This window comes from Plectropomus leopardus, chromosome 1 (assembly GCF_026936395.1).
Source record: "Plectropomus leopardus strain MGB_pleo_1.0 chromosome 1, ASM2693639v1, whole genome shotgun sequence".
Taxonomy (NCBI): domain Eukaryota; kingdom Metazoa; phylum Chordata; class Actinopteri; order Perciformes; family Serranidae; genus Plectropomus; species Plectropomus leopardus.
In genome coordinates, this window is record NC_142176.1 from 33,638,937 (window position 1) to 33,651,629 (window position 12,693).

General features: G+C 42.8%; 1 protein-coding gene across 1 annotated transcript in view; it reads right to left on the reverse strand.

Annotated features, from left to right (window-relative positions):
- Positions 1 to 3,459: 3,459 nt before the first annotated feature.
- The window catches only part of nkd1 (NKD inhibitor of WNT signaling pathway 1), a 41,867-nt gene continuing 32,633 nt past the window's right edge, over positions 3,460 to 12,693 (reverse strand). The window contains exons 7-10 of the mRNA XM_042488460.2: positions 12,238 to 12,385; positions 11,270 to 11,351; positions 10,696 to 10,823; positions 3,460 to 10,054 (exon numbers count right to left, since the gene is read on the reverse strand). Of these exons, the coding sequence (XP_042344394.1) occupies positions 9,528 to 10,054; positions 10,696 to 10,823; positions 11,270 to 11,351; positions 12,238 to 12,385 (885 nt within the window). The 3' untranslated portion in view covers positions 3,460 to 9,527. The remainder of the gene's footprint in view (positions 10,055 to 10,695; positions 10,824 to 11,269; positions 11,352 to 12,237; positions 12,386 to 12,693) is intronic.

The following is a 12,693-nucleotide window of genomic DNA, read 5'->3' on the forward strand; positions in this document are numbered from 1 at the left end:
GTGCTTTACAGAGTAATAAAATACATAATAAAAGATACAGATTTACAATAAAAGAGATAAGATAAACAAGTTGAAATCAGTTATTAAATTACTTAAGTGCAGACAAGAGGCACAAAGATAAAAAGATAATTTAAAATGATTTAAAATCAAATTTAATTACACTACAATTAAGGCATATTAATCCACTTGTGACATAGAATAGAAGAGACACACAGCCTGCGTTCATTTCACAGCAGGATTTATTCATTTATTTCCAGAAGCACTATTCTATACCACCCGAGCCACCTGGTGACATAGTGTAGTAATGGTTTATATGTAGGCTACTGAAATTACATTATATGAGTGATGAAATTAATTAAAATAAATGAAAAATGTAGTGCCTTAATTGTTAAGGTGGTGTACATGTTAAGAAATAAACTTAACACTTCTCAAAATTCTGACCACTTGCTTTTTTAGCAACTGTATTTACTTGTACTACATACAATACATATCCACTTAGATTTAAACTCAAGTAATATTTTAATAGGTTACTTTAACTTCTACCAAAGCCGTTTTCTGGTAAGATATCTGTACTTTCACTCAAGTGTGGCTTTCAGGTACTTCATCCTCCGTGGCAAACATTACTTGTCTGTGGGAAGGAAAACATAATGTTTAGACTTAAAATATCCAGTTTTGTCACTACAAACACAGCTGGACATGAACTGCTTTTGTAAGTCCTGAACACTGGTCTTCTGCTGTCTTCTGTCTGACTGCCATCTCTCCTAGGTGTCACTAAGCTACATACATGTAATCTGAGATACACGTATGTATGAAATGTACAAATGTCACATATCAGGGGTTTGTAGAAACATACAATGCCAGCATTTTGTTTTGGGCAAAGTCCATTATCTCTATAATTTCAGGTAGGCCTACAGCAACAATTAATCAACTGTCATGTTAATGTACAGATTTTGTGATGTGTATATGAATGAATTTTAAAATGATCTGTAATGTTATTCTAATAACTTAAATGATTTAGGAATATCCAACTGTTGAGACTGTAAGATGCTAGCAATGCAAAGATATGTTTTCTTCTCCAAAGTCCTGCAGCAGCAAATAGAAAACTCTGTAAAGCTCAGTGTCATGGCTAGGCTTACTTCTCTGATGCGTAGCATGATTGTGCAGGAGTTCCTGCTGTGTAATAGACTTAATGCGTCAGAGCCATTTCTTTATTGTTTGTAATTTGTATGCAACGGTACAACTCGAGCCAGGACTATACTCGCTCTTATGTCTTTGAAAAAGAAAAATCTCCAGGATAAGAAGTAAGCCTTTCTCATCATAGGGGGTGACTTTAAAAGTGCATCTAATGCCTGTAAATGGTCGGCCATGCAGAGATATTTCAAAATCATACTTCTAAAGGATCCTTAAATTTTTGTTTCTTTGTTGTTGACTGCAGTAAACTTTTAAAAAATTTTGGTAAATTGACAAAAAAAAAATGTGTTGGTCAATAATTTGACTTAAGTATCTCCTATTATTTCTCCTAATTCTCATAAAATGAGCTCCAATGAGAGAGTATTTTTTACCATACATTACTAACCATGTACTGAAAATACTTTTGTAAGAAAGATGCAAAACGTGTACAAAAGTCATAACCATTAGGAGTGCCGCTGTATAACTGTGATGACTGACTTTACACCTCTGATGCTGATCCTTTTAACAGCTGGAATGTGTAAAGCAGCAGTAATAGTAACCTGGTGAGCTGTGTTAGGACAGAAACCATTTGTAATGATGATACAAGTTCTGCGGGTTACACTGCCTTGCTTGCACAAATAGCCGTGTTCGTGAGAGGAAGGCGTATCACATTGCCAAGAGGCAGACTCTCTGCGGTTGCCCCGACCAGAGATAAGCTGCTAAGCTGCAGATGAAAGTGTGTGTGCATGTAGAGAGCGTGGCGTGGTGAGCAGCTGTGGTCAGCCAGATTTGGGAGCCCTCTGTGACACCACTGTTATGATACAGTGGTGAGGAGCTTTACTTCACGATACATGCACATGCACGCATGCACACACACACACACACACACACACACACACACACACACACACACACATACACATACACATACACACACACATTTCTCGGTACCCTTCACATCAATCCAACTGACTTCTTGGAAATTAAGAATAAAAACGTAAATAAAAGGAAATGACGCACCACAATAAAGTGCAATTGCATTGGAGATAAATTCTTTTCACTGACAGATTAAGTTAGAATTTGGTCTGGTTTTACTAAAGTCTGGGAAGGCAACAGTCCATGTCCAAAATACTATGTGTCCTCTCGTACCCAAATCTGGGGTCATCTTGTTGTGGTCCTAAAAGCCCCATATGGCAACAGTTGCTCAGTGGATAGATCTAGCTCCTTAACTTTCGGGCCTCTCTGTGACTGTGGTTGTGAAAGATGGTTTGTGAACCCTGCACACACACACACACACACACACACACACAGCTGATCTTTTGCAAAAATACAGAAGATATGGTACAGAGGATAACAAGGGTGTAACTTTGTTTTGAAAAGTGTTTGGGGCATGCAGGCTTATTTTATGAACTGTCTTTAAATTATATAATTTTAGTCAATGAAGGGTGAGGGTAAGTATGAGGCCAGAGGCCAGCCAATTTTGAGTGTCAAAAAGAAAAAAACACAAAATTCAAGTGAAAAATATTTTAAAAATACAATGGGATATAATGCAGTAAGGCTCTCAGGCTTTTATCTCGGGCTGTTATCTCTGTTGAGTCAACATACTCGGAGGCATGAATGATTCTTCACTCCTCTTTTGTGTGTTTTGTTTGAGGAGGTAATGGCTTTTAGTGTGTATGTCCCACCCATTCACATCAGTGACATATTCCTTTTAGTCCTTTTATTGCTCATTTGCATTGTCATATTTACAGAGTAGAAAAATTGGACAAGAAGAAACTTTGAGAGAATTTGTTTAAGTTACTGATGGGACACATGCATGTGTTTGGGTTATTTTTGAATCTTTGCGCTGGGGGGCTTATCTTACTTTTTTGGGAGAATTGCATTGTATGTTTTCTTGTGCAAATAAATCTTTCTCAACATTTTTAATAAATAATAAAATAATAACTTTTTACAGAGGGCAGGCAAAGCCAATGAAATTGGTACATGCCACCTGAAAAGACAGACACCCTCAACATTGCAACAAGCGCTTTCAGAGCGGATGAGTAGGAAAATAACTATAAGAAGACCGATCTTCTAATCTAACTCTCAGCAACAAATTAAATACATTTATTTCCCAAAATCAAAGATCTGCATGGCAGCATATAACTTTTTGTGTTGTTTTTATAATGCAATGCAAATGTTCTGTTTTAATACAAATGGACGACATACTAATAAAACTTTTGAAGATATAGATGTAATTGTAAATATAGGCTGTCAATCAGAACAAAATAAAATGAGCCCAGACGTCAATGTGTTTATAAGGAACAGGTTCATACTTTAATAAAAGGGTATTTTCCCTTGGCACAGATCTGCTATCAAATAAATAAAGCAATTAATCAAATACAATCTATATAAACTAAACAAAGTCATGAAAAAAACATTAGGAGGGAGGGGAGAAGGGGAAAATAACAGCTAGTGCTAAACATCTTTCATTTACAACAAACACCAAGTGAAAGAGTGTCTGCGTGTGGAGAGAGAGACAGCTTGTGTTATAGACAGATCATTACTCCTCCCTGCTAAGTGGGATTGGCATGGTGAATACTGGAGTACTAGCTGACAGTAGGCAAGTGAGATAGCTTAACAGTTTTTTTAATTATTATTATAAATACGCCTTAAATTCTTTCTACATGATGCTGGTTTATCCTTTCTGCAGTCCACTATATACATCAGATGTTTAAAAATGTCGATACATGGATCTTACAAAGCAAATTAGTGGTGCAATAGTATACTGTATGAACATGGAGAAGTGGCTCTGAATACTGATTATTCTATACAAAAGGAGAAAAGACGACAAAAGAAAGTTTGTGTGACATTGTTTCGAAAATGTTTGTCCCAAACAGAGGCATTGATCATTTCAAATAAGAAGAATAATAATGGAACATTGTGGTAGATTTTCTTTGTTAGCTGATGACTGAACCTTAAAGGGATGGGTCAGATGTTTTGAAGTGAGGTCGTATGGAGTATTTATCCATAGACAGTATATAACATAGCATACATGGCGGTCAGCACATCCCCAATTTGGAGAAACAGGCTGGCGTCCAACATGGAAGTTTAGTAATCTACTGCTGTGCAGGGGTCAGGAACAAAACATACTTTAGCCACCTAAAAAAAACCCATCTAAATTAGTTTAAGTCAAAGCTACATTGAGAATATTTTCACTGCTTTACCATAATGTCAGAAAGTGATTTCCAGTGGGAAAATGACCGAGAAAAACGGCAGTCTCACAATGCCGAACACAGGAGCTGCTGGTCTGCCGCTACCTCGATCAGTTTGTTTTTTTCTCTGGTTATGTAAATTTGTTTTTTTAAAAGTTTAGTTTAGATTAACCAAAGTCACGCAAAATTAGCGAACTGATCAAAGCAGAGATAGACCAGCAGCCACTGCGTTCAGCACGCTAAAAATGACCTTTTTCTCAATGGAGTCTGGCGGCTTCAACGAAAGCATCAATGGAACTGACAGCTTCCCCGTCAGAGAGGGCTGTCCTACAGAGAGGTGAAGCATAGACAACACTTTCAATAAAAAGTACACTCAGTCTGATGTTGTTTTTAGGTGGCTAAAATATATTACTGGGGAATGCTGAACACCATCTACTGTAGGTATTACACTGACTATTGATGCCTTCAAAAAATCAGAACTATCCCTTTAATATTATTCTGATCCAAAAATATAGATATATTGCCATGGTATGATATAAGACAGAAGACGATTTAGACAATTGTAGGCTAAAGGTTAAGAATGCTTCAAAAGGAAGTTTATTCCCCGGAGCATCTGGTGAAGTCTGTGTGACAAAACTGAAAAGAAACTGCTTTCCCAACTCTCAACAAATGCTGTAAAGCTGCTCTTGAGCAAGGCATTGCACCCTCAGTTGCTCCAGTGCTGCTTTGAAGTCAGCAGTACTGAAGTGTGTTTGTAGTGGGCAGCTTTCTGATGTGACTTGAGGCACAGTAATTGTACGAATGTGAAGCAGGGCATTAAAAAAAGGAGCTCTGTCGGTTCAGTAAAACTCTCTCGGGTATAAAAGAAGTTTAAAAATTGCAACCTGGCTGTGGGTCTGACCAAGCCTTTCACCCAAATTCCTTCAGAAGCCCTCGCTCACCGTGTCCAATCGGACCACCCTGCAGGACGAACGGTCGCCTGCATGCTGCCCGTTCACACAACCAGGCGACCGATTCCACACTACTTATATTTGGAGAGTCACGCTGGTATCAACGCCATTTCGGGTGAGCTTGAGACCATTGACAAAGGAGTTACAGTTGTGTGTGGGGGCTGCAGTAGCAAGGGACATGTTGTCCAGGAAAAGCAGTGTGAGGTGAGGAAGCTGAGGGATGGAGCGCAGCTGTGAGCCCCCTCGAGAGGGAGCGACGCCGTTTCCACTGCGCCGGGTCCCGTGGGATGACCCGTCTGACTGGTGCCTCTGCTAAAGGAAGGCCTGCAGGGCTCAGGGCATGACTGGCATTCACTGCATTCTTACTCATCATGTGCACACACTTAAGGCAGACTGATGCAATCAAACACAGTGGATATAGTTCGTACACGAGTGGGTGTATGGAGGAGGTTGTCCTTGGGCACAGCATTTAAGCTCTACGACTATGGATGCATCTGGGCAGGTCATTTGTAAATGAGATGCTGAAAGGAACACGCACGCTCACCATAAAACACACAGGAAACAGTTAACTACAATCAGGGTTCCCACACATTTTCATGGACTAAATTTCAAAGCTTTTCCTTGACTTTTCAAGGACCCATAAAAACTTTTTGCCAAATGTGCCTGTTGTTTTTTTAAACATATCCAAATTAACTCTGGTCAAATATAATTTCAGCTAGCTGGCATACATAAGTGAAGAGACAGAACGTCAAACTTCGGCCTGTATTAGAGTTATGTGATGATGACAGCTACAGAAAATAAATTTGCCGTTATGTAACATTAGGAGGGTTATCCCCACGAGATTACTACAACAATTTCATTAAACACAACAAAATTCCATGACTTTATAAAAACTTTCAGTGATTTTTACTAATTCCATGACTTTTTCAGGCCTTTAAAATGTGACTGTGAAATTCCATGACTTTTCCAGGTTTTCCATGACTGTGGAAACCCTGTACGATCCCAGAGAACCAACAAAGTGATCAACACCTTAACATCTGCAGCTCACTGCATTAACACCTGCATGCTTTTGGCAGAGCATCATGGGACAGGATGCAGGGCACAGTCCCTGGTGCTGGCAGGAAGCAGCAGTGGTGAGTTATGAGTCTAGTGGAGCCCGCGGGCCGGGCCTGTGTTATCCAGCACCAGAGGAATGAGACAGCTGAAAGAGCCCTCGCCCTGCCGCACCACAAACAGAGCCTTGTTGGCTGAGCTCTGAGGCCACATGGCGGCACGGTGAAAGACCTGCTGACAGCTGGGGGACAGGAAGATGCCATGTAAACAGAGGGAACAGCCGCGTGACCCCAGCCAGGCCAGGCCGAGAGCTGGACAAGTTGCTACATGTTTGAAAAAAGTGCTAGCCTGGAAGTCAAAAAAAGGAATCCACGGTGTTGGGCAACTCCCAGGTGTGAGTATGTGTAAATGCTTGGCTCTGAAGCAGAGCGGGGGTGAAAAATGGCATGCATGCTCAGCAAAATATTTCCCTGCATAAATAACAAAAATCTTTAAAGGCCAAACTTCATACTGATAGATGAATACACCAACTGGGTTTCAATTCATGCAAATACGCCAGAAAGCCTGAGCCAGAACTGGGGAGTTCTGCTGCACTGATGTCAAGATGACACCATCTCTAGTTTGGTTTTTCAGTGTAGCATGGGATTCAGGACATGTGATTTAACTGGAAGTTAAAATTTTGGAAGTTCAAATAAAAAAAGAGAGCTTTTGTTACAGTCCGTCTTGCGTTTAAGGTCAATTACCATTTGATGAAACACATGAACTTTTCTGTAAAACTTGGTTTTTCAGTTCCTAATCCATCTACATATACAGAACCCTCTTACTAGTAAATGAAAGTCTTCATGAACACTATGACGGCCATTCAATTTAAAAAACAATCATGAATTTAAAAGGTCCAGTGTGAAGGATTTCCAGGGAAATTTTGGACGCATCTTTACCTTAGTGTTTAATCACTTGGAAGAAAGTGTTTTCGTTACCTTGGAATTAGCCGTTTATATTTACGTAGGAAGCGGGTCCTCACCCACAGAGATCACCATGTTGAAACTTCATGTTTCTATGGTAACCTTGAGCTGACAAACCAAACACTGGCTCTAGATTGGGCATCAGTGTTTCTGCTTTAGCTCCGTCTGTAGCAAGCAGTGCCTCCACAATGAGCAGCGTCAGAAAAACACTTAAACCGCTAGTTCTGTTTATTTTGGAGAGGAGGGACCTCTGCGGAGAATTCGGCTCCCAGTACAAATCTCCTGAAAGAAACCTAACCGGGAGTTCATGCCTGGCACATGGGATAAATTTCAGCTGGTTGCAACCAGAGCATGTGAGCGGAGCGTGAGTGAGCAGGGTGCGTGAGGACATGTGGCAACGTCATTTCAGTTGATAGAGATTCACTCTGGAATCGCATTTACCGAAAGTACCTCCTCCCTGGCACTGAGGAAGAGGACAGTGAGGTGACCGTGGGTGCCAGCAGCAGCAGCAGCGCCGAACATGAAGAAGAGGAGGATGAGGGACCACCTGCACTCTCACAAGTCAAACAAGCTAAAATTAAAATACAAGGCAGATGTTTTTATTTTTATTTTTCTGGAGCAAGCACTGAGAGGAACGGGGTGAAATCTGAGTGAAGGGTGGAGCGATAATTTGCGGAGCGGCCTGCATCGCCTATGAGTGGGCAGAACGTACAGCTCCGTGCTTGAGAAGCGGGAATTCTCATCCCTCCGCTCCGCTCACATGCTCTGGTTTCAACCTGCAATCCTTACGCTAGATGTCAAAACAGTTAAAACAGTTCCTTGTTTTTATATGTTTCCGTGACATCAGTATGTAGGTCAGTCAAATAAGTTCATTAACACTTGTAAAGTTGAGCTACTGAACAGCAATGTTGAGAGTTGGATTTTAGTCATTCAGGCATCATCACTAGATTGCACTTACGAAACTAATCACATGGTGAGAAAGTTGAAACAGAGGCAGAAGTTTCAAGAGTGTGAGACTGAGTGAATTGTACATCTTCTCGTCAAAATGAGGCTCCTAGTGGTCTTAGAAAATGCGGTCATGAAGGAAAACAAACATAAAAGCTTCCGATAGTGAATACAAAGATATCACATTATCAATAAAGCTTATAAAATTGATAACAATATATACCTTATGTACAGCAAATGTTAGTTAATAAAAGTAAGGAGCATTTTGACACTTCAGTACTGCAGATTATGACACAATGTATCTTGTTTCAAAAAAGTTTTGAAGTAATTTGAAAATAACCTCTTAGTCAAAGTCACCATCACAACAACAATTAGGATAAAATTAGAGGTAGCAGCAAATTTGGGATCTCTGTTCCTTTTTAACTTTATAACATGTCGACATTTTCCTATCCATTTTTGCTTGCAGGGCATTGCGTGCTTGAATCAGAATCTTCATTTTCATCTTCAAAAACCTGCCTGACAGCCTGCTTTAAATACTCACGCACCCAGGAGCGCACTTCAAGTGGTTTTCGACAGACACCAGTGTCGTGACACTCGCAAACGCACACACTCTTGCTACCCTGGCACATTCACACACTGTTTTACACACACACACACACACACACACACACACACACACACACACACACACACACACACACACACACACACACACACACACACACACACACACACACACACACACACACACACACACGATGCCCTGCTTTCCTATCAGCTATATTCCTTCATATATTTTCATCTTTACATCACAGTCTTTCTTCCTCTTGTCCCTCCTTTTCCGTGAAAACCTTTTGGCTTAGTGGTCTGGAAGGGTTGTGGTGCTGGTTTGGAGCCGTAGAGTTCATCAGGTAGAGGATTACAGGGTCGACGGCGACAGGAACTCCGGGGTTGTTTATCAAATTGTCCCCCTGTGCCTCCTCTCCAGCCCCAGCCCTGGTCCTACCGCGGCCCTGAATCACTGTCCTGCTGCATACCCGAGCTTTTGTATATCTGACCAACCTCTTTATAACACTGATTAATAACCTCTCAGCACTGGGAAACCCCTCCCATGATCCTCCTCACCAACCCATGTCCTGTGTCCACTACAAAGGCACTGCAGAGCTGCACGATGTAGGGTCGGCCTGGTGTTGGAGGAGGGAGGGTTTTGTGGTGCTGCAGGAGTGCTGAGCTGTCCCAGGCAGGCTGGAGATTCAGGACTGGTAAAAGTGGTGGTAGTGGTGATGGTGTTCATGGTGGTGGTGGTGCTCGTGCCGCTGCACCACTTGCGCCAGCCCCCCCTCGTACAGCAGCACGCTGGGCAGGTCCCTAACCTGCTCCTTCTCCACCACTGGTCCCGGAGCCAGAGAGCCTAAGGCCCTGTAGCCCTGGCTGTCCTTGGACCGCTGCTTGTGCTTGCGGTAAGGTGCCGCAGACTGGTGAGGGGGGGTCTGGCTGGGTAGCGCTGGGGGAGGAGGGACACCTCGGCTTCTCATCACCCTGCTACTGATCTGCGCAGGAGGCGTGCGGCTGTGGGTCTTCGGAGAGCGGAGGGCGTGTTTCCCTGAATCTTGGGCTCCTCGCGTACGGGCAGGGTGGAGGCTGTCTGGAGTGTCCACAACAGTCTGCAAACGGCGGTGGTGGGAATGGGAGTGGCCATTTTCTGGTTCATGGGAGCGAGAACGAGTCTGGTTGGATGAGCGGGCCTGAGGCTCTGCCTTGGTCGGCTCTGTGGTGGGGGCTGTGGGGGAGACAGACACATGTATTCATTTATCTGAAAAAGCAGAATTAACAACAAACTTCAAGGGTGCAGAGAAACAACAACAATCCTGGCACAACTTGTCAAAAAAGTATTGGATGGGTGCTAAAAAGGGCTAAAAAAAAAAAAAAAAAAAAAAAGGAAGAAAAATAACCAATTATGAGCAAATTATTGTGCCAACAGCTCCCTAATAAAGATCCAGGAAAAAGCTCCACGATAAGATTCTGGCAGCTTTATTTCAGGTTCTTTCTTCGTGTGGATAACCCTGACACAATGTGACACAGAGCAGATCTCTGTTAGCACTTTCCTAACAAGACCAACATTAAAATAATCACATGTCATCACTGACCGTCAGATCAAGGCCGCTGCTTATTAGACCTAATATTTCACTTCACAACCGCCCAGTCCGTTGATGGGCTTTAGCCTTGAACACTTGATGTATTGTGCTTGCCTGTGCCCAGATGTTTGTGCTGGCGAGGAGCTCAGTGGGCTGCTAGTTCCACCTAATGGCTCCAAGCAGGTGCCGCAGTAATGAGGGCCCCTGGATGCAGCTTCAAAGGGCCACGACTCCGTGTTTCTCCCTCCCCTCTCCCCGTCTAAACCCCTGGCCCCGGTCCACTCACCGGCTCCGAAGCGGGATGTGTAGTTTTCGATGCCTGCCAGGTCCAAGTAGTGGTTCCTGCGTTCCAGGTTCTCATCCACACAGTGGCGCTGGCAGCCCGGCTGGGTGTGGTGGTCACTGTGGTGGCGCCTGTGGACACAAGCGGCACCTCTCATTAGGTAGCAGCTTGGGCCAGAGAGGTTCAGTGTAGAGAAAGTAAAACAAGTGTTCCTTATGATCAGGCAGTAGCGCAGTAATTGTTAGAGAAGTGAGATTGTGACTGGAAAATCACAGGTTTAAACCTCAGCTGGGAGTATTCAAACAGACTGACTCTCTCCTCCACTGTGGACTCCTCTTTAGTGCAGCAGAGGTAAATTTGGGCAGAACTAATTAAAGAGTAGAGGACTGCAGCAGCTCCAAAGTGTGAATCCTTCCTCAAACAAACACTGCCCCCAGCCACTTCCTCTTTCAGAAAGCAAATCTTACAATAAGTGACACAATAAGTAAAATGTTAAAAACAAATTAAAATTGTATTTTTCTTATAGACACTACAAGCTTCGACAATCGAGACTGGTGTACGGTAGAGGTGGGTTTACCTTAGCAGTGCGCGAGTCTTCTTGTCTGCACTCTTGGGGTCTTCTATGCACTTGTCATTTTTCTCTCTGGGGTGGGACATGTCTGTGTATGTGTGAAAGACAGGAGGCTATTATCAAAGAGAGCTACACAGAGCAGCCACACACACACACACACACACACACACACACACACACACACACACACACACACACACACACACGACAACAGTCACACAAGCCTTAGAAGAAAGCAACCTTTGTTTTGGGGTTTTACTTTGAAGATCTATAGAAAAGGAAAAACAACACTGCTTCATTTATTCTATTTTCAACTCCCAGCCTCTTATAAGGCACAGAATGAAAAAAAAAAAAACATTCAGACTTCAGAAATTGTTTATTAAGGACGCGAGATCTGATGCAGTTTCAAATTAGCATGAAGGCAACGGGCGATATTTTCAAAGCCTGCTCTGTTTGAATCTCTTGACGGATATTTATAGCTGAAACAATAGGACGCAAACACACAGGAATATATACTTTTTGAGATATTTTTCCCTGACTACTTGTTTACCAAGTCGTCAGTGAGAAAAGTTAAGTTGAACGTAGCTATATTTTCCCGGCAGCTCTGAGAAGGGTGTGGGGGGGGAGAAGGGGAATAAAGAGAACTTTGGAGAAAAGAAAAATGGCTGTGGTTATCAAAAGGACTCGGCACATCTCTTAAGGTTTCTTTCAGAGTATTTGAAGGCGCTGAGGGAGGGGGGCCCTCTCTTAGCTCTGTCACTCCCCCCATCATTAAAAATGAACCCCATTGAGTGGGAGAGATGGAGCGACGCCGAGACTGCGAGGAACAAAGCTCTGACAGGCCTGAAGCAGCCGCCTTTCTGCATGACAACAAACACATTTCTGGGTGAGCTGACAGCAGGCAACACAAGGGGGACCCCAAAACGCCCTCTCTCCTCCCCCTCCCCCGCCCGTTGCATTGATGTGAGCTTTACCTGCCGCACCCTGCGTGCAACTCCTCCACCTCTGGCTGGAGTCGGGAGCCACTGAGAGCTTGACCCGCAATGTCTTGCTGCTGCTGGGAGAGTGGTTGACAGAGGCGTCCACGACTTCATAGATGGTGTGGAGCAGGCTGGTGATGTCCTGCAGGACACAATAGGTGGAGGTGAGTTTAATCCAGGCTGCTTGATGCACAGATCCATTTCAGAGATGAGAATCATTTGATCGTCAAGCATATAAAAATTGCAGATTCTTGGTGACTTTGGTGCTTGTTCTACAAAAAAAAATCCAAACAAAAGGAATGTAGGAGTCTATTCTTATCACTATACTGTTTGAATTCAAAATTCTGTAGCTTTGTGCATTAAAACTGTATCATAAGCTTCATGCTAGCTAGGAATTTAAAGAAGTGACTCAGACAACAGTGAACACAGAAACTCACTGATGTCAGTTGT